We start from the raw sequence: 22,909 nt of genomic DNA, 5'->3' as shown, positions 1-22,909 counted from the left end.
GGACGGCCCTACTCTAAACCCTAACCTCTACCGTTACCCTAACCTAACCATTTTAACTTCACTGGGGTAGGGACGTCTCCAGGATCCCAGAAAACGGACCAGAAGAAAAAGACGAGGAAAAACACAGTCACATGACCATATCACATGATCTCAGAGCACAGACCCACAGTACCAGGCTCTGTTTCAGGGCCAGCACAGGCACACCTGACTTAACTTAGTTCGGAGACCATGATCAGTTTAATCAGGTGCGGGGCTAGAACAAAGGCCTGTACAATTGGTGACACCCCCCCCCCCCACGTCTTCACTATAAGCATCTCTGAATGAGCAGCTAGGCTCTACCGTGCCTTCCAATGGAGTTTACAACTATCTGCTTCCTTCCAATTTACACACACCAGTCATAGGGAGACAGGCCAGTCATAGGGAGACAGGCCAGTCATAGGGGGACAGGCCAGTCATAGGGAGACAGGCCAGTCATAGGGGGACAGGCCAGTCATAGGGGGACAGGCCAGTCATAGGGGGACAGGCCAGTCATAGGGGGACAGGCCAGTCATAGGGGGACAGGCCAGTCATTGGGAGACAGGCCAGTCATTGGGAGACAGGCCAGTCATAGGGAGACAGGCCAGTCATTGGGAGACAGGCCAGTCATTGGGAGACAGGCCAGTCATTGGGAGACAGGCCAGTCATTGGGAGACAGGCCAGTCATAGGGGGACAGGCCAGTCATAGGGAGACAGGGGGACAGGCCAGTCATAGGGGGACAGGCCAGTCATAGGGAGACAGGCCAGTCATAGGGAGACAGGCCAGTCATAGGGAGACAGGCCAGTCATAGGGGGACAGGCCAGTCATAGGGAGACAGGCCAGTCATAGGGGGACAGGCCAGTCATAGGGGGACAGGCCAGTCATAGGGGGACAGGCCAGCCATAGGGGGACAGGCCAGTCATAGGGGGACAGGCCAGTCATAAGGGGACAGGCCAGTCATAAGGGGACAGGCCAGTCATAGGGAGACAGGCCAGTCATAGGGGGACAGGCCAGTCATAGGGGGACAGGCCAGTCATAGGGGGACAGGCCAGTCATAGGGGGACAGGCCAGTCATAGGGGGACAGGCCAGTCATAGGGGGACAGGCCAGTTATAAGGGTACAGACCAGTTATAAGGGGACAGGCCAGTTATAAGGGGACAGGCCAGTTATAAGGGTACAGTCCAGTTATAAGGGGACAGGCCAGTTATAAGGGTACAGTCCAGTTATAAGGGGACAGGCCAGTTATAAGGGAACAGGCCAGTTATAAGGGTACAGGCCAGTTATAAGGGAACAGGCCAGTTATAAGGGTACAGGCCAGTTATAAGGGAACAGGCCAGTTATAAGGGAACAGGCCAGTTATAAGGGAACAGGCCAGTTATAAGGGAACAGGCCAGTTATAAGGGTACAGGCCAGTTATAAGGGGACAGGCCAGTTATAAGGGTACAGGCCAGTTATAAGGGTACAGGCCAGTTATAAGGGTACAGGCCAGTTATAAGGGTACAGGCCAATTATAAGGGTACAGGCCAGTTATAAGGGTACAGGCCAGTTATAAGGGTACAGGCCAGTTATAAGGGTACAGGCCAGTTATAAGGGTACAGGCCAGTTATAAGGGTACAGGCCAGTTATAAGGGTACAGGCCAGTTATAAGGGAACAGGCCAGTTATAAGGGTACAGGCCAGTTATAAGGGTACAGGCCAGTTATAAGGGTACAGGCCAGTTATAAGGGTACAGGCCAGTTTCAAGGGGACAGGCCAGTTTCTACATCTATAGTTCTGGTGAGGAGGACCAGAGAGGGGGAGCTGCTTACTTGAGGATGCCGTTGGGTCCAGTGTAGACCTCTATGACGTTGGGACTGGAGGGGAGCATGGTGATGATCCTATCTGCTTTATCTGCAACCTCCGCTGGAGAGTCCAGGATCTGGACAGGGAGGAAACCGATGGGAAAGAAGGAGTGAGAAATAAAAAGAAAACACTAACAGATACAATGACGTTTCATCCCTATTCTCCATATTCCTGAAGTGTGCACTTACACAGTCCCGTCATGCATTTAAAAGTGTTGGATTGGTTTAAGCATTGGCTGAAGGGAGTTTCCACCATTGTTAAATCAATGATTGGAAGTGTTGGGACGCAGCCTGAGAAACCCACACCAGCAGATGTACTTCTACCATCCCCTCCAGACTCAGCAGATACACAGCTAACATGTAGGGTACACGTAGCAGTAATGTGGCCTATGCTCGTCTCACTGTTGACTTACTGCTGTGATTCAGGGGTAATGGAGAGCAATACAGTAAGTCAGAGAAAACACACAAGGCCGACAAACAGCAAACAGCTGCGGGTGGGTGTCCTATTTTTTATACATTTCTGGGCGTTTCAACATATAGACCTCCAGCAGGTGATCTACTGTGCATGGTCAACATTCATTATGGTGCGTCTTGTCTAGTGCTATGATCCCTGCAACAATTCAGTGGTAATGTAGAGAAACACAGTAAGCAGGTTAGGTGACGTAAGTAGGTACTAGCTAGGTGTTACCTGTGCCCCCTCGTCTTGTAGCTCCTTGCAGGACTCAGGGAAGACGTCGGTGGCAATGACAGGGTATCCGTGCTTCAGCAGGTTCTTGGCCATGGGACTACCCATGTTCCCCAGCCCAATGAACCCCACTGGAGTCTTAGAGGCCATCGACCTGCTAGACACTGGAGAGCACACACAGGGAAGACAGTCAATACATTGGCATAGTACAGAAAATTGTAGAGACATAAAGTAAACTATGGTTAAGTTAATACACTCCTACTCATTTTTGTGCATCTCTAATGATGTTCTATCGATTACCGGGGTCATTTCATGTTCATCTGAGTTCTTGGCATTCACGTTGGACAGAAATACAGCTGGTATGACGAGTTTTGCATCACATCATACAGGCTGTATTTCTGCAGCTTGAACTTCGAATAGCTCAGATACTCATGAAAACATGAAATGACCGCAGGAATCGATAGAACAACGACTTAGAGATGCACAAAAACAACATAACATTCAAAATTGGTGAATGTTTCCTTTAAGTAAACTGTCTATCGTAGTTTTTTGTTGTTGTGTAACATTAGTTCCACACCCCCGTGTTTCCCATAGATTTGACTCCTTGCTGTAGCCCGCGGGCTAAAACCAGCCAGCATGTGATTTTTTTGGGCCAGCCAAAGTTTATAAAAATACATAAATAATATACAGTGGGGAGAACAAGTATTTGATACACTGACAATTTTGCAGGTTTTCCTACTTACAAAGCATGTAGAGGTCTGTAATTTTTTATTATAGGTACACTTCAACTGTGAGAGACGGAATCTAAAACAAAAATCCAGAAAATCACATTGTATGATTTTTAAGTAATTAATTTGAGTAATTAATTTGTGTATCAAATACTTGTTCTCCCCACTGTATATATATATACATCAATTCTGCAAAAAATGTGTTTCATTTAGGAAATCTGCTCACCAAGTATTCCCACAAAATAAAAACAGAAATGATCGTGACTCAATGTAATCAAGGTAGCCTTGTCCTTTTCAAATACAATTTATTTTTGGGCTTAGTTATGGTCAATTTGCAGTGTACAAATTATAATTATGTTCCGGCCCCCTAATCATCCACTCTGCCAAAAATTGGTTAGCTGGCTGAAGAAATGTCATATTCAGAGACCAGAATTTGTTATGCAATATCTGAAGTCAGAGTTGCCATTTTCTGACGAAATTTGCCTATTTTGAAAACGATGTCGTGGGTGAAAATGTATTGGTTGCAGGTTTTTGGGCTACTTTGAAGTTGCACACCATGGCATTTCTCTTAAAGCTGCAATATCCTCTATGGGATGGGTGTCCCTAAACCGGGACGGTTGTTGCTAATGTGCGCTAATGTGACTAGAATGACGTTGTATACAACAGCCAACTTTCCGTGACATAGACATGTCTTATATGGGCAGAAAGCTTAAATTATTGTTAATCTAACTGCAGAGTCCAATTAACAGTAGCTATTACAGTGAAAAAAAATACCCTGCTATTGTTTGAGGAGAGTGCACAACAAAAAACTTTTATCACAGCAACTGGTTTGATACATTCACCTCTGAAGGTAAATAATGTACTTATATTCAGTAATCTTGCTCTGATTGGTCATCCTGAGGGGCCCAGAGATAAAACATAGCATAGTTGTTTGATAAAATAAATGTTTATATTTAAATGTAGGAACTGTGTTCTACAGTTCGACCCCACTGCGGTCTCTGGCTCCACACCCACCCCGCCCGGCCATCTGGATAAGAGCGTCTGCTAAATGACTTAAATGTAAATGTAGATGTATGACTGTTAGTGTATAAGCTAATGATCCATCGTGTATGACATTCCTGGGAGTGTGGAAAATTACAAACATACTATGGTAATAAAACATTTAAGTTCTCTATAGCTATGAACTTGAAAATGTATCAATTGACCAATTTGGCAAACTTGATACAAAATATAGTGCAGCAATGTAAATCTTCACTGGATCAGTCTAAAACTTTGCACACACACTGCTGCCAAAATCTAAATTACTTCTAGACTCCTATCTGAAAGTATGGCCTTTCTCTTGCATTTCAAATCTGAAAAAATACACTGCTCAAAAAAATAAAGGGAACACTTAAACAACACATTGTAACTCCAAGTCAATCACACTTCTGTGAAATCAAACTGTCCACTTAGGAAGCAACACTGATTGACAATAAATTTCACATGCTGTTGTGCAAATGGAAGAGACAAAAGGTGGAAATTATAGGCATTTAGCAAGACACCCCCAATAAAGGAGTGGTTCTGCAGATGGTGACCACAGACATGCACATTTGTGGCCTGCTGGAGGTCATTTTGCAGGGCTCTGGCAGTGCTCCTCCTTGCACAAAGGCGGAGGTAGCGGTCCTGCTGCTGGGTTGTTGCCCTCCTATGGCCTCCTCCACGTCTCCTGATGTACTGGCCTGTCTCCTGGTAGCGCCTCCATGCTCTGGACACTACGCTGACAGACACAGCAAACCTTCTTGCCACAGCTCGCATTGATGTGCCATCCTGGATGAGCTGCACTACCTGAGCCACTTGTGTGGGTTGTAGACTCCGTCTCATTCTACCACTAGAGTGAAAGCACCGCCAGCATTCAATAGTGACCAAAACATCAGCCAGGAAGCATAGGAACTGAGAAGTGGTCTGTGGTCACCACCTGCAGAACCACTCCTTTATTGGGGGTGTCTTGCTAATTGCCTATAATTTCCACCTTTTGTCTCTTCCATTTGCACAACAGCATGTGAAATTTATTGTCAATCAGTGTTTGCTTCCTAAGTGGACAGTTTGATTTCACAGAAGTGTGATTGACTTGGAGTTACATTGTGTTGTTTAAGTGTTCCCTTTATTTTTTTGAGCAGTGTATATATATATTTGTATTATCTGTTACCAGATCTAATGTATTATATTCTCCTACATTGATTTCACATTTCCACAGACTCCAACATGTTCCTTTCAAATAGTATCAAGAATATGCATATCCTGCTTCAGGTCCTGAGCTACAGGCAAAAAATGTAAAAAAGGGTACAATCCTTAAGAGGATATATGTAACTTTTTGGGCGACATTTAACAGACATTTCTATCTGATGAGTAGCTGAAGTCAGAGTTGCAATTTTCCGACGAAAGATCTGTCATTCTCATTGAAAGCAAGTATGAGAGGCTTCTATGAGCTTTATTTCTATGCTTCCCAATCAAGTTTATTTAGCTTCTTTTACTTTCCGTTGTTTTGTACACCAGCTTCAAACAGCTGAAAATACAATATGTTTGGTTGTGAAAACTATATTTCACAGCGGTTTAGATGGTACAATGATTCTCTACATTACACTTGCTTGTTTTGTCACAAACTGAAATTAGGCGATCTATTACCATTTTAGCAACCAAGAAACGGCAGAGTGATTACTGCATAGTGCATCTTAAACATACATACATACATACATACATACATACATACATACATACATACATACATTCATACATACATACATATATTTCACTGTGACCTGCTGCTGCTGACTTTCAAGCAGTGAGGCAGGCTGTTGCTGAGTGAGTGAGTGGTGGGGAGGGCCGGAGGGGTGTGTGTGTGTTGAGAGCACTGCAGCAGGCAGCTGAGTCCACTATTGGTTGAGTCACGTGAGTGAGAGGAGACAGAGCAGCACCAGTTGTGACAACTGATGAACAGTTGTAGGTCGGCTATTTAGATTGTCATTATGGAGAGACCCGGTGGGCTTCCGAGTGGCGCAGCGGTCTAAGGCACTGCATCTCAGTACTAGAGGCGTCACTACAGACCCTGGTTTTATTCCAGGCTGAATCACAACCGGCCGTGATTGGGAGTCCCATAGGGCGGCGCACAATTGGCTCAGCATCGTCCGGGTTAGGCAGCCATTGTAAATAAGAATTTATTCTTAACTGACTTGCCTAGTTAAAAATAAAATAAATTCTCCAACCCTTTTTCCATAAAACATATTAACACGCTAGAACTGATGCACATCAAGAAATAACGGCTCTGGAAAACAACTATGGCCGCACTACAGCGCATTAGATAAATTCACTCAAAGGCAATTTAAACATTCTAATGTCAACTTTGCCTATGGAAAACCGTCTCAAGCAAAGTGTTTTCCGCATGCTCAGTTCTTGAGGGCTGTACATATGGAAATGTTAAATGGAAAGTATTGCACTCACTTGTGTGCTTCTGTTATGGGGAAAAGTTCAATGAAACTGACATTAACTGTGGAGAATGAGAATGATACATTTGCATTGATTGGCCATCAAATCTCTTTAGCCTACATTACCATTTGATACAATAAATATGTTAAAATTATGATATCACTGGAGTCATTGCAAATCAATTTGTGCCACTTGTGTAGCCTACCTGGAGCTGGCAAACAGATTTCATAAATAGCCTATAACTTCATATTATTGTTATTATGCAATTATTAATGGTCACGTTTAGTTAACTGGAAGTTATCAAAGCTCTATCACAATTGCCTATCGGTTGTTAGAACGCATTAAATTGACAGTAACAGTCAGTCAGATTAGGATATAGGTAAAGAAAAAAAACCTGGCTGTTGTTGACAAGCATATTCAGTTCATATGCACATTACTCATGTTAAATTCAGTGATTGAAATTACGACCCCATCCTCAGTAGCCCAACGGGCAACAAGCACTTGTTACCTCGAAGTCGCCTCGCTATTCATGTTGAATATATTTGTCTGTCAATTTTAACTAAGCAAGCTACTAAATCATACAGCTTACACCTTACTGTAGTCTATCTGAAATTAGATGTAGGCCTATCAGGAGCTATAGGCTACCTGCATCTATGTAGCTAAGCAAACCATGGAAAAGTTGAATTACAATCATAAAGCCAGATTTTAGTCTGTAGCCTGTGCCTATTGAAATGACAAGTCAATATCGCAAATGGGTAGCCCTGAATGCTGATTGGCTGAAAGTCGTTGTATATCAGACCGTATACCACAGGTATGACAAAAATAAAACACTTTTTACTATTCCAATTAAGCTGGTAACCAGTTTATAATAGCAATAAGGCACTGTGGGGGTTTGTGGTATATGGCCAATATACCACGGCTAACAGCTGGCTGTAGCCAGGCACTCCATGTCGTGTCATGCATAAGAACAGCCCTTAGCCATGGTATATTGGCCATATACCACACCCCCTCATGACTTATTGATTAAACATTGCAGTCAAAACTTGCTAAATCATCATCCATTGCTGGAAAATTATCTGGTGAGTTTAGTAAGGACAAATTACCTTCTCTTGCTTCATATTCAAATTCCTTTATTATGTCACAACTCGCAATAATGATTATTTTGATTAAAACAGAATTTAGGTTAACGTCGTTACACTTTATGTCAATACTGCTTAATTGGCTTGATAAAGTTATGGAATAGGGTTTATTGGATAAATGTGGCACCTCAGATGGAGGGCCATTTGGAGTTCATCATCAGTGTGAAGCGACGATATGAACTGATGTAGTTGTGTTAAATGAATTGACACATAGGTATGATAGTGTAGGAAGAGCTGGGAGGGAGCCTTATGGCTAAATTCAAATCACCAGGCTCGGGCTAGTATGCAGGCACTACAGCCACGAAGAACGTCGTGTTCTACTCAGTTGATCACATGTAGAGTCAAGGAAACATGAGTCTGCAGAATTGACTAACTACTTATAGGGATTTGTGAGATAGATGAGGGCATAGCCATGTCCATTGTTTCAAGCTATCACTGGCAATCAGTTCATGTTTCATTAACGTCAACATGGGAGGCCATTGTATTTAGCTAACTCAAAACACAAAAACACAGCAGGTAACCAACCAACTGTTCAGAAGATATCAAAATTATCCACAAAAACCGCCACTAACACACCACAAATTCCTAGCTAGGAAGTGTGTTTTTCGGTTGCATGTTGTGCTATTATGACATGCACACCACGAAAAATACGGTGGAAATTTTAAAACTGGTAAATACGTTACCCAGAACCAGATCGACATGTTGTTTATTGCACCTTTGCAACAAATTCCGAGACCCTCTGAACAACGCAGCCATTCTTCGTTCCCCTTGACCTCGGCGTTTACAGTGACAGCTGACAGACAGGAAGTAAAGGGGAGTTAGTTATCATTGAGTGCTATTTGGACCACTCAGTGGTCTCAGCCGAACGCAACAGCCAATAGAAATCTTAAAAGGTGGGACATCCTGTGTGTTCATGTCTTACGTCTCTTTTCAGTACAGTACTGTGTTTTTGGGGTACATTAGTAAATTGGTCTCAGACGCTGAAATAAATCTTTCGATTGCGGCCTTTTTATTCGATGCAATATTAGTGAATGTGCTATTACCATTAAAACTATTCAAACGCAAATCGTTTGTGGTCATTATCATTTTTAAACATTATATTTACGGTTATGGGGAACCTTGATCGTGTTCAATCAAACATCGTTTTCAACAAAATGTTATAAAAAAATATATTTCCACCAGTCAGAGTATTATCAGAGTATTATTACCCAAACTAATGTGCATGCGTAGTAGAGTATTTTTATTTATTGAAGTTTTAAGATGTACTTTGTGTTTAATGGTGTAAATTTTGGTTCATTCTCTTGTCCTGTGTGAATTTGTGCCCCTATTTCTATCAAATCGCATGCAGACTCTAGCGTCACTTTGTGTAAAAAATATGTGTATCTTTATTTAACTAGGTAAGAACACAATCTTATTTTCAGGGAGGGCCTAAGAACAGTGGATTAACTGCATTATTCAGGGGAAGAATGACATATTTTTACCCTATCAACTCGGAGATTCGATCTTGCAACTTTTCGGTTACAAGTCCAACGCTCTAACCCCTGGGATACCTCACCCCAGCGTGTACAGTGTGTGTGTGTATGTGAGTGTGAGTGCCGCGCTTGGCTATTTATTTCCCAGTGCAATTACAGCAACTGTGCAAATAATCTTACATTAGTCAGAGATAGCTACTTATAGTCATTCATTATAAACATTTTAAATAGATTATTTCGAGGCATCAAATCATTGACATTTTCGCATGGTGCAACTGGAATCTTTTTCCTCAGCACCACTATCCCATCCCGGAAGTGACACCATCAGTGACAACCATAGCTCAGTGGTTGACAACGGGGCCTGAAGCTGTGACAACAACGGCTTTTGGACTGTCATATGTTGTCTTTCAAAACATCATTTTACCTTGTTTGGATTCATATGTAAGACAGGTAATGAATCGATTTAAACGGAAACAATAGCTGTGATTGTCGTATTGCTAGGGGGTTTGGCCTATCAAGACAGATAACCCTGAGATTGTTGCTAGCTACCTTGTTGTGGTCAGATCAGTTTCGGTAGCTAAAAGGCCATTGAAGGTTAATGCGCAGCTAGATACTTAATCAATTCAGTTGTCAATGACAATGAAAGTTACTTTAGGGAATCGCTATCTATGCGAACAGTATATCTAGGTAGCTAATCATCCTAAATGTGTTTTTGTCAGATACAGGCTCTTATAGCTAGCCTCTCTCCGTGCGTGTGAAAATGCCACCTGTGCTGGCTGTGTTGCCAGCTAAATTAGGTCGTCCTTGTTTTGGCGCACACGCGCTTCAGTTCTTTGCTGCTTTACTATAACAGTGTGTTTTACAGTTAACGGGATCTTATGCAGTCTGACGTTTGCCATCATATCGTCATTTCAACATTCGTATGCAGGCTTGGAATTATTCCATGTTACATTTCAGTTCACTAAAGCCTACATGTAGATCAAACAACCTAACAGTGGGATTCGATCAGTTCAAATGTTATTGTAAATGGGTCAAATGTACATTTGCTAGGTTAAATTTGAGGTGTGTGTGTGAGTGAGAGAGAGAGGAGAAAATATGCATGCCTGGCCAGGCTTGTTTTCATATCCCTTCACTATTTTCTCTCTTCATATTCTCTCGCTTCCTTATTTCCCCCAGCAGGTCAGACAAATGAAGTGACAAGCAGGATATGATGTCCTCGTTCCAGGTGGTGGGCTCTTCGCCCACCAGTGGCATTGGTGTCATGGAAACATCAAACTTTGCTCATGTTATCTTCCAGAACGTTAGGAAGAGCTTCCTGCCCCAGGAGGCACTGGAGTGTCGCTACACCCTCACCTCCTACATCACCCCCAACCCCAAAGACTGGGTGGGCATCTTTAAGGTAACATCACACGGTGTGTCACCCCCCAGATGATTTGGTGGGGGTGGGGGGGCTTCTGAAGAGTGTCTTTCTTCACTCTGCTGATGACTGTGTTTCTCCGCTCACACATGAGTAATAAAGGCCTAGTCCACACATTTTGTGGATTTGTTTTTTTTCTTATATATAATTGTAAAAATATGGTTTATTTATTTACATTCATCAGCACCCCTGCTTCCCTTGTCTATGGCCAGTTGTAATTTGATGCATCAAATACAAATATGCCCAACTCCAAGCTCTGAACCCAAAAAATAACTTGGCGGACAATTTCTCTTGCCTCGGATCAATAGTAACCACCCAGTTTAATGATAGTTATCTTAAAATTAAAAGACGACTCTAACATTTCCCCAGTAACATACAGGATTTGTGGCATCTGAGACATCTTCTAGTACAACAGTTGAGCTAGCTAATGAAATGCTAGCTAATTTCCAATACTAGCTAGCTAACTAGCTGGACTCAACTCACAGCCGTTTAATCAACTGACAGTGACTACCACATTTTGGGGGATTGCTAACTGGGTTAAATCTTGCTAGCTAGCATTCTGGTCACTCACTGAGCAGGCAGTAGCCAACAAATCGTGGATGCATGATCAGCAAACAGTGGAAGATGAGCCAGCCTGCATAGCTAGTTTGTTTTCAGACAAATATGTTCAACTCAGCTTTTTTGGGAGGGTTATTAAACTATATAGAGCCATGACTACATGTAACTCTATTCCACATCAGGTAACTGATGCAAGCCGTAGAATCAGATTTTAAAAACAGGTAAAAATACACCTTATGGAACAGCGGAGAATGTGAAGAGACACACACAAAGGTACAGACACGGACACGTATATTGTAATATTGTTGAATGATGGTATTATACATTTTGTATTGTGTGTGTATATATGTAGTGGTGTAATAATGTTATATGATGTACTGTTTTATCTTTTGTTGTATATGTAAGTGCCCTAATGTGTTTGGACCCCAGGAAGAGCTAATGGTGATCCCTAATAAATACAAATAGAGGACTGATTGACCGACGGCGGTTCAATTACTTGAATTCCACTTACCTCATTTTTTTTGTTTTGTTAGCTCAACATGCTATTTCTCTTGAGATAATTCAAATCATTCATTGGGCTGAAGGGTGTTGTAGTTTTCATTAAACAAATATTCAACGTAGTTCAGTGCAGAAATGTGGTAATTATCTACAATGACCATAATCCATTGCGGATTTTCTTCCAGGCTCTGACTGAGACGGATAGCCTACACACAGACCACATGAGAGAGGATAGAAACAGTTCGTGAGGTAGATCTACCCGGGTGATATTTGTAGTAGTTGGTAAAAAGCAGTCTTGAAGAAATAGTAAAAATGATTTTGGCCGACAGCTAGCTACTAGCCTAGCTAAATAGGATGACTAAATACAGTACAGTATGGGGAGCAGAGATAACATTGTCTGACTGGCTGGCTGCTACTGCCTGAGCAGACATGAGATGATGACTTTAAGAAATTAAAAATAATAAAGTAATCAAATAAATACTAAGTAATAAACACAACTGAAGTATTTTATTATTTCATATTATTATCCTCATTTTCGATTGATGTCTACCCACTGTGGACCTGACAGAGACAATGAAATGTTTCAATGTTTTAGCAATTGAATGTTCATAATTTTTGGCTTTGGAATTTCTATAAAAAAATCGCTAAAATAATTTGTTTAAAAAAATGAAAACAGAAATCGAAGACCGTGATTATTTTTTAATAACCGAACCGACCTCAAGAAGCACTAATCCCTCAGCACTATTAGTAACTTACAACCGGAGGATAGCTAACTGCCTGAAATGTAGCTAGCTAGCTCACAGGCCAGGCAATATCCACTAGCTAGCTAATCGTGGATGCATGATCAGCCAACACCCGAGAGTGGAAGCACTAGAACGACATAAATTGCAGCTAATGTGGTAGTTGGCTAGATGTAGCAGTCATGGCATTAATAGGCAAACTGAGTTTGCTGCCTGTCATTCCAGCTCCTACAACCAGGTTAATGGGACCACTTGTTCTATGTAGCATAGTGACACACCAACATTCACAGGTGTGTTTGAGGGTACGTTAATGTCAGAAGGTAACCGCACTCTTGCAACCCAAAAATGCAAGTTTTTTGTGTGAAAAATATATAAAAAATAAAATGTTGGTATCCGTTTTGTTTGTGTATTAATGTTTCCTCATGACCCACCAACTAAAATATGTCTTCTCCTCCTTCATCAACCGGATTCTCTTCTCCCTCTTTCCTTCCCTGTTTCTTTCCACAGAGATGTTTCCAGTAGCTGTGGTGTGGTTATTTAATGTGCAGAGGGAGGTGGGGGAGGCAGGGAGAACAGACAGGTCTTGCTGGGGGGTATTTTGTGTTCGGTCTCTCACACACACATATCCTTATTTATTTCTCTCTCTTTCCATCTCTCTCTTCCACCTCTCCCTTTCTTGTTGCCCCTTTCCACTCTCCTTTCTTTCATCAGGGCCCATCAAATCTCACACTTAATTAACAGGAAATGTGAACGAGGAAATGTAATGTCTCATAAAGACACAAAGCATTTTATCATCCTTTAAGAAGTTACTTCAAATCCACCCAGCTCAATTACAAATGAATAAAGATGGTGGGTTTATTTGGAAAATGTAGATTGGTTAATCTGCACTAATGGAGTCTGCGATGGTGAAGCCTCATGTGACACCACTATGTGAGGGTTTTTCTCTCTTTGTGTGTGTGTGTGTGTGTGTGTGTGTGTGTGTGTATGCACTACTGAGAGAGATCCAGACACATAGATCTAGCACAGCTTCTTCTTCACAGCACTTACTCACACTACCCTTGATACACACACTGACACACACACTGATACACACAGAGAGACACACACACAGAGAGTCACACACACACACACTGATACACACACTGATACACACAGAGAGATACACACACACACTGATACACACAGAGAGACACACACACACTGATACACACACTGATACACACACTGATACACACAGAGAGACACACACACTGATACACACAGAGAGACACACACACACACACACACACACACACACATACTGATACACACACTGATACACACAGAGAGAGACACACACACTGATACACACAGAGAGACACACACACACACACACACTGATACACACACTGATACACACAGAGAGAGACACACACACTGATACACACAGAGAGACACACACACACACACACACACACACACACATAGAGACATACACACACACGCATACACAGAGACACACACACACACACACACACACACACACCTTGAGGCTCTCTGACATGCAATATGTAGGTTAGGTACAGGCTCCCCCTACTGGCTGTATACTGTCATTGACACTTTCTTTTAAAACCCAGGTTTGTGAACACAGAGATTAGGATTGGCAAGACAAGGCCCAGGTGATGCTGCATGTTGATAGTCATGCACTTATCACACTTACCCATGTATCAAACACAATAAGATTGGAATGAGATTTTAGTTTTTAGAAGCTCCTAAGCACTTGTATCAATTCTTATGATGTAAAGCACACACACACACACACACCACACGTACACACACACACACACACACACACACACACACACACACACACACACACACACACACACACACACACACACACACACACACACACACACACACACACACACACACACACACACACACACACACACACACACACAACTTTATGCTTCTGAAAAAGCCCCTGATTCAGGAGGTAGTGGAGTTGTGGCATGTTTGTGACGTTAGCTGGGAGAAACCTGTTTAGTAAGCATGTAATTAATGTGCCATCGCACCGTGTGCACACGCCTCTGAGCCGTGATGGATGGAAGCTTGGTCTGTGATTATTCTCTAACATCACTCCTGAGTCTGAACACTCCCAACCAAACTCCAGTCACCTACGACCATCCACTATATAATTAACAAATTATTTATGTGTTCAAACCTCCCCATTAGACTAACGCGCAAGTACATAGATACGCACAAACACACACACATACACAATTTTGCACGCACACAATGAAATATAAACCAGCCCACCCTACCTTGTCATTAAAAGAAACACTTGGTTATAAAGAATGTTCTCCCTTGATAAGAGTTAGATACGTTATAAGGTGTTCTAGAATGTCATCCACATTCTGAATAGGCCTTACGTGCATTTCCCTCATTCATAATATCATCATAACACCAATTACTATCATCATACTAAAAACATTAGCTCCCTCGCACAGAACATTGTCATCAAACAAACAATCCTTATCACTCCAAACATTGTTATTGCATTAAAAGTGGATTTTGTCATCAAGGTAACACTAGCCTGTGGTTTAGCTCCATAGGAGGACTCACGTTGTTGAGTAAATCATGGTCTCTTTCAGAAACTCTCAGCTAAGGCTGTCTCCATGGAGATCTGGTTAGATTGAATGGCACCTAACCTGAGTTTGAACACAACACTAATTTAGAATATTTAGGACAATATGACATTAAATAATCTGGTTAGGTGTTATGTGACGAAGAGAGAGAGAGATCTGTAGGGAGGGAGAGAGAGAGAGATGGAGGGATGTGGAAAGTAAGAAGCGGGAGAGAGAGAAGGACGGAGAAAGGGAAAGAGAAAAGGAGGGAGGGAGAGTGTGATTGTGTTTGACAGTTTTACGCTGTAGGTTATGTTTGGAGTTATGATGTTCTGTCCTCTCTAACTCAGCCGTCACTTAACAACACATGCCTTCCATATCATTACATATCTCCCTTCATTTAGCAGGAGGTGGGAAAAAAGTTGATTATTATTCCCTTTAAACTAGGCTGTGTTTCTCCCCTTTTAAACTAGTCTGTGTTTCTCCACTTTAAACTAGGCTGTGTTTCTCCACTTTAAACTAGGCTGTGTTTCTCCACTTTAAACTAGGCTGTGTTTCTCCACTTTAAACTAGGCTGTTTCTCCCCTTTAAACTAGGCTGTGTTTCTCCCCTTTAAACTAGGCTGTGTTTCTCCCCTTTAAACTAGGCTGTGTTTCTCCCCTTTAAACTAGGCTGTGTTTCTCTCACCTTTAAACTAGGCTGTGTTTCTCCCCTTTAAACTAGGCTGTGTTTCTCCCCTTTAAACTAGGCTGTGTTTCTCCCCTTTAAACTAGGCTGTGTTTCTCCCCTTTAAACTAGGCTGTGTTTCTCCCCTTTAAACTAGGCTGTGTTTCTCCACTTTAAACTAGGCTGTTTCTCTCCCCTTTAAACTAGGCTGTGTTTCTCCCCTTTAAACTAGGCTGTGTTTCTCTCCTCTGTCAGCCCTTACACACACACCTCCTGCCAGCTTCTCCAAGGAGGGAAGAGAACTGGGAAGGAGTGAGGGAGGGTTTGGAGTTTAAGATTTATGTTTCCATCCCTGTAATTGTATGTGGGACATTTATTTTGGTGGAGCCTAATTTTTTTTTTTACTTCAGAAAATAACTGGTGTTCATGTTGTAAAACACAAATGGTGAGGTAGAACTGATTTGATGCTCTTATTAACCCATCTTCAACTTTGTCTTTCAATCAAAAGAGCTGATACAAGACTGTTATTATAGGACTGTTAGTCAAATCTGGTTTCTTGATCTTACAATAGCACCCGTTCTACTATTATTAGCAAGTGATTTATTAACAAGCAGTCCTTATGAGCCCATGTCAAAACTACAGTCAGATTTTAGAGCTATGCCGGTGTAACGTTCCTGACCTGTTTTATGTTGTTTTTGTATGTGTTTATGGTCAGGGCGTGTGTTTTGGGTGGGCAGTCTATGTTTTCTGTTTCTATGTTGGTTTTGGGTTGCCTGGTATGGCTCTTAATTAGAGGCAGGTGTTTTGCGTTTTCCTCTAATTGAGAGTCATATTTAGGTAGGGTGTTCTCACTGTTTGTTTGTGGGTGATTGTCTTCCGTATCTGTGTTATGTTTTGCACCATACGGGACTGTTCGGTTGTTCGTTCGTTTTTGATGTAGTCTGTTCCTGTCCGTGAGTTTTACGTTTCTGTTAAGTAAGTTCATGTTCAGGTTTTCGTCTACGTCGTTTTCTTGTTTTGTATTTTGAAAGTGTTTGTTTTCGTGTTGCCATCGTATCAAATAAAGAGATGGCTTATTTCCCAAATGCTGCGTATTGGTCCACTGATCCTTCTCTCCTCTCCTCATCTGAGGATGAGGAGAACGACAGCCCTTACAGAATCACCCACCAAACTAGGACCAAGCGGCAAGGGAGTGCTCAACAGAGCAATAAGGACTCCTGGACTTGGGAGGAGATCCTGGACGGTAGAGGACCTTGGGCTCAGCCAGGGGAATATCGCCGTCCCAAGGAGGAGTTGGAAGCAGCGAAGGCTGAGAGGCGCTGGTATGAGGAGGCAGCGCGGCGACGCGGTTGGGAGCCCGTGAGTCAGACCCAAAAATTTCTTGGGGGGGGGCACACAAGGAGTGTGGCAAAGCCGGGTAGGATACCCGAGCCAACTCCTCGTGCTTACCGTGGAGGTAGAAGGCGTCGTACTGGTAAGACACCGTGTTTTGAGGTAAAGCGCACGGTGTCCCCAGTACGCGTGCTTAGCCCAGTGCGGGCTATTCCACCTTGCCGCACTGGGAGGGCTAAGTTGGGCATCGAGCTGGATGTCATGAAGCCGGCCCAACGCATCTGGCCACCAGTGCGTCTCCTCGGGCCGGCATACATGGCACCAGCCTTACGAGTGGTGTCCCCGGTTTGCCAGTATAGCCCAGTGCGGGCTATTCCACCTCGCCGCACTGGCAGGGCTACGGGCACCATTCAACCTGGTAAGGCTGGGCAGGCTCGGTGCTCAAGAGCACGTGTCCTCCTTCACGGTCCGGTAGACCCGGTGCCACCTCCATGTACCGGTCCTCCAGTGGCAGCCCCCCGTACCAGGCTGTCTCTCCGGGTTCTCTCTCCAGCTGTTTCCTCCTCTCCAGCGCAGCCAGTGCCTATACCACGCACCAGGCTGTCTCTCCTTCTCCTCCCTACAGAGCCGTCCTGCCATGACCAGCCAGAGCCGTCCTGCCATGACCAGCCAGAGCCGTCCTGCCATGACCAGCCAGAGCCGTCCTGCCATGACCTGCCAGAGCCGTCCTGCCATGACCTGCCAGAGCCGTCCTGCCATGACCTGCCAGAGCCGTCCTGCTATGACCTGCCAGAGCCGTCCAGCCGGGACCTGCCAGAGCCGTCCAGCCGGGACCTGCCAGAGCCGTCCAGCCGGGACCTGCCAGAGCCGTCCAGCCGGGACCTGCCAGAGCCGTCCAGCCGGGACCTGCCAGAGCCGTCCAGCCGGGACCTGCCAGAGTCCCTCGGCCGGGACCTGCCAGAGTCCCTCGGCCGGGACCTGCCAGAGTCCCTCGGCCGGGACCTGCCAGAGTCCCTCGGCCGGGACCTGCCAGAGTCCCTCGGCCGGGACCTGCCAGAGTCCCTCGGCCGGGACCTGCCCCTTATCCCGGTGCTGCCCCTTGTCCCGGTGCTGCCCCTTGTCCCGGTGCTGCCCTTTATCCCGGTGCTGCCCCTTATCCCGGTGCTGCCCCTTATCCCGGTGCTGCCCCTTGTCCCGGTGCTGCCCCTTATCCCGGTGCTGCCCCTTGTCCCGGTGCTGCCCCTTGTCCCGGTGCTGCCCCTTCTCCCGGTGCTGGCCGTTCATTTAGGGGATGTTAGTTTGAGGGTGGTCATTGGGAGGGGAAGACAGAAGCGGGGAGTGACTATGGTGGTGTGGGGACAGCGTCCAGAGCCTGAGCCACCACCGTGGTCAACTGCCCACCCAGACCCTCCCCTGGACTTTGTGCTGGTGCGCCCGGCGTTCGCACCTTGAGGGGGGGGTTCTGTAACGTTCCTGACCTGTTTTATGTTGTTTTTGTATGTGTTTATGGTCAGGGCGTGTGTTTTGGGTGGGCAGTCTATGTTTTCTGTTTCTATGTTGGTTTTGGGTTGCCTGGTATGGCTCTTAATTAGAGGCAGGTGTTTTGCGTTTTCCTCTAATTGAGAGTCATATTTAGGTAGGGTGTTCTCACTGTTTGTTTGTGGGTGATTGTCTTCCGTATCTGTGTTATGTTTTGCACCATACGGGACTGTTCGGTTGTTCGTTCGTTTTTGATGTAGTCTGTTTCTGTCCGTGAGTTTTACGTTTCTGTTAAGTAAGTTCATGTTCAGGTTTTCGTCTACGTCGTTTTCTTGTTTTGTATTTTGAAAGTGTTTGTTTTCGTGTTGCCATCGTATCAAATAAAGAGATGGCTTATTTCCCAAATGCTGCGTATTGGTCCACTGATCCTTCTCTCCTCTCCTCATCTGAGGATGAGGAGAACGACAGCCCTTACAGCCGGAATCCCTTGCTGATTTAAAACTTGTGCTTAAAACAGGCAACTAAATGCATGTTTTTTTCAAGTTTAAGGTTAAATAAAAATAAAATCAATCTACACACTAACACATAATGACAAAGCAAAAACATTTTTTTTTAAATTTAGAAGAAAAAAAATATACGGAGATATACATTTACTTAAGTATTCAGACCCTTTACTCCGTACTTTGTTGAAGCATCTTTGACAGTGATTACAGCCTCAAGTCTTCTTGGGTATGACGGTACAAGTTTGGCACACCTGTATTTGGGGAGTTTCTCCCATTCTTCTCTGCAGATCCTCTCAAGCTCTGTCAGGTTCGATAGCTGCAAAGCTATTTTCAGGTCTCTCCAGAGATGTTTGATCGGGTTCAAGTCTGGGCTCTGGTGGGGCTGATCACGGACATGGTGCCAGGTTTCCACTAGACATGACACTTGGCATTCAGGCCAAAGAGTTCAATCTTAGTTTCATCAGACCAGAGAATCTAGTTTCTCATGGCGTGAGAGTCCTTTAGGTGCCTTTTGGCATGCTCCGGGCTGTCGTGCCGTTTACTGAGGAATGGCTTCCATCTGGCCGTTCTACCATAAAGGCCTGATTGATGGAGTGCTGCAGAGATGGTTGTCCTTCTGGAAGGTTCTCCCACCTCCACAGAGGAACTCTGGAGCTCTGTCAGTGTGACCATCGGGTTCTTGGTCACCTCCCTGACCAAGGCCCTTCTCCCCCGATTGCTCAGTTTGGCAGGGTGGCCAGCTCTAGGAAGAGTCTTCTTGGTTCCAAACTTCTTCCATTTAAGAATGATGGAGGCCACTGTGTTCTCGGGGACCTTCAAATCTGCAGAAATGTTTTGGTACCCTTCCCCAGATCTGTGTTTTGACACAATCCTGTCTCGGAGCTCTGCCGACAATTCCTTTGACCTCATGGCTTGGTTTTTGCTCTGACATGCACTGTCAACTGTGGGACCTTATATAGACAGACTTCAATCAAGTTGTAGAAACATCTCAAGGATGGTCAATGGAAACAGGATGCACCTGAGCTCAATTTTGAGTCTCTTAGCAAATGGTCTGAATGCTTATGTAAATAGTACATTTTTGTTTTTTATGTTTGGTAAATTTGCTAAAATTTAAAAAAAAAAACTGTTTTCGCTTTGTCATTATGGGGTATTGTGTGTAGATTGATGAGGGGGGGGGGGGATTATTTAATCAATTTTAGAATAAGGCTGTAATGTAACAACATCTGGAAAAAGTCAAGGGGTCTGAATACTTTCCGAATGCACTGTAAATATTTCGGCATTTGGATTGATGTGTATTTAACGTTTAAAGAACATATACTGCAGATTAAACAGATGGGGCCTTTCTCTAAGCAGTAGGACGCAGATTATTCAGTCAACCTTTTCATCTGTACCTGATTATGGTGATATTATGATGCTACTACTCTTAAATCTTTGGAGGCCGTCTACCGTAGTGGCCTTTGTTTTGTTACAGGTGACAGTTTTCATACTTATCACGGCATTATGTGTCTAAAGGTTGGCTGGACTTCGCTAAACACCCATAGATCTCTACATTACTCCCTTTTTGTTTACAAGGCCCTGCTTCACAAACTTCCCTCTTATCTAACTTTGCTGTTGAAGTATAGACACCTGAGTTGCCTAACCTGTTCACAGGATTGGTTAACTCTTGAAGTTCCAGGGGTCTCCACTGAGCTAGGTAAATCTGCGTTTAGTTTTAATGCACCGTATTACTGGATTACAATTCAAAAGGCATTTAATCTTGATGTTCTGGTGCTGTTCGGGCAATTTAAAGTATTGATTGGAGACTTATTTGTGCTTCCCATGACTGTGTTTTTGTATATTAATGTCTATATGTTTAGGTATGATGTGTATATTTATGTTGTATGTACAGGGCACATTTGTAAAGAATACATAGGTCTACAGTTTTACTTTTTTCTACATTGTAGAATAATAGTGAAGACATCAAAACTATGAAATAGCACATATGGAATCTTGTAGTAACAAAAAAAGTGTTAAATAAGTCAAAATATATTTGAGATTCTTCAAAGTAGACATCCTTTGCCTTGATTACATTCTCTCAACCAGCTTCATGAGGTAGTCACCTGGAATGCATTCCCAACAGTCTTGAAGGAGTTCCCACATGCTGAGCACTTGTTGGCTGCCTTTCCTTCACTCTGCGGTCCAACTCATCCCAAACCATCTCAATTGGGTTAAGGTCGGGTAATTGTGGAGGCCAGGTCATCTGATGCAGCACTCCATCACTCTCCTTGGTCAAATAGCCCTTACACAGCCTGGAGGTGTGTTTTAGTCATTGTCCTGTTGAAAAACAAATGATAGTCCCACTAAGCGCAAACCAGATGGGATGGCGTATCGATGCAGAATGCTGTGGTAGCCATGCTGGTTAAGTGTGCCTTGAATTCCAAATAAATCACTGACACTGAATAAATCACTGACATTTATGAGGCTGGTAACTCTAATGAACTTATTCTCTGCAGCAGAGGTAACTCTGTGTCTTCCTTTCCTGTGGCAGTCCTCATGAGAGCCAGTTTCATCATAGCAATGGAAGTTTTTTTTGTTTACGACTGCACTTTTATTTTTTTATTTTTTATTTTTTAACCTTTATTTAACTAGGCAAGTCAGTTAAGAACAAATTCTTATTTTCAATGACGGCCTAGGAACAGTGGGTTAACTGCCTGTTCAGGGGCAGAACGACAGATTTGTACCTTGTCAGGCCGGGGATTTGAACTTGCAACCTTCCGGTTACTAGTCAACACTCTAACCACTAGGCTACCCTGCCACCCCACTTGAAGAATCTTTAAAAGTTCTTGAAATTTTCCATATTGACTGACCTTCATGTCTTAAAGTAATGATGGACTGTCGTTTCTCTTTGCTTATTTGAGCTGTTCTTGCCATAATATAGGTCTATAACCCATTACGAAGGAAAGAAATTCCACAAATTAACTTTTAACAAGGCACAGCTGTTAATTGAAATGCATTATAGATGACTAACCCATGAAGCTGGTTGAGAGAATGCCAAGAGTGTGCAAAGCTGTAATCAAGGCAAATGGTGGCTACATTGAAGAATCTAAAATATGTTTTGATTTGTTTTACGCTTTATTTGGTTACTAAATGATTCCAAATGTGTTATTTCATAGTTTTGATGTCTTCACTCTTATTCTACAATGTAAAAATAAAGACAAATCCTGGAATGAGGAGGTGTGTCCAAACTTTTGACTAGAACTGTATGTATCTATACAAATAAATAGTGCAGTAAATAAGGAATATCCTGCCATTAGGAATGCAACCCAGTCTTGTGATGTGTCCTGTCTTGGTGTGAGAATACTATGGTAGTGTGTGTTTTAGCTAGACCCTCTCCTCCTGCTTTGGGTCTATAGGTGGGCTGGAACACAGCGAGGGATTACTACACGTTCCTGTGGTCTCCTATGCCGGAAAACTACCAACCTGGAAGCACCGTACACAGGGCTGTGGTGTTCCAAGGTACGTACACACACACACCACACCACACCACACCACACACACTGGGGTGGCAGGTAGCCTAGTGGTTAGAGCGTAAAAAAAAATCTCTTACACTCCCACACGTAAACACACTGTCCATTTGTTTATTTTTTTAATTAAACGTTTTATTTTTTTAACTTCATTTCCACACTTACAAACACACACAAACAACTACCGTGGTATACTAAGACAACCCCTGGATTTAACGGTCATATAAAAACCACCTCCCTTATTTTATTGATGGAACCCAACCGC

General features: G+C 43.4%; 2 protein-coding genes across 3 annotated transcripts in view; one reads left to right on the top strand and one right to left on the bottom strand.

The window, feature by feature from the left end:
• The window catches only part of hibadha (3-hydroxyisobutyrate dehydrogenase a), a 43,001-nt gene extending 34,335 nt beyond the window's left edge, over positions 1–8,666 (bottom strand). Inside the window, exons 1-3 of the mRNA XM_055893718.1 lie at positions 8,551–8,666; positions 2,545–2,705; positions 1,824–1,933 (exon numbers count right to left, since the gene is read on the bottom strand). Coding sequence (XP_055749693.1) covers positions 1,824–1,933; positions 2,545–2,705; positions 8,551–8,623 — 344 coding nt within the window. The 5' untranslated portion in view covers positions 8,624–8,666. The remainder of the gene's footprint in view (positions 1–1,823; positions 1,934–2,544; positions 2,706–8,550) is intronic.
• Positions 8,667–9,641: 975 nt separating this feature from the next.
• Positions 9,642–22,909, top strand: part of LOC129830892 (tax1-binding protein 1 homolog B-like) — a 55,199-nt gene continuing 41,931 nt past the window's right edge. The window contains exons 1-3 of one of the 2 annotated variants that reach the window (XM_055893715.1): positions 9,642–9,789; positions 10,519–10,738; positions 22,534–22,636. In XM_055893715.1, the coding sequence (XP_055749690.1) occupies positions 10,547–10,738; positions 22,534–22,636 (295 nt within the window). In that variant the 5' untranslated portion in view covers positions 9,642–9,789; positions 10,519–10,546. Of the gene's footprint in view, positions 9,790–10,515; positions 10,739–22,533; positions 22,637–22,909 lie in introns of both variants that reach the window. The other variant, XM_055893714.1, reaches the window with a different exon arrangement.

Source organism: Salvelinus fontinalis, chromosome 32 (genome assembly GCF_029448725.1).
Source record: "Salvelinus fontinalis isolate EN_2023a chromosome 32, ASM2944872v1, whole genome shotgun sequence".
In the NCBI taxonomy this organism is placed as follows: Eukaryota; Metazoa; Chordata; class Actinopteri; order Salmoniformes; family Salmonidae; genus Salvelinus; species Salvelinus fontinalis.
Note: the sequence above shows the minus strand (reverse complement) of the source record. Positions and strands in the feature narration are given on the sequence as shown.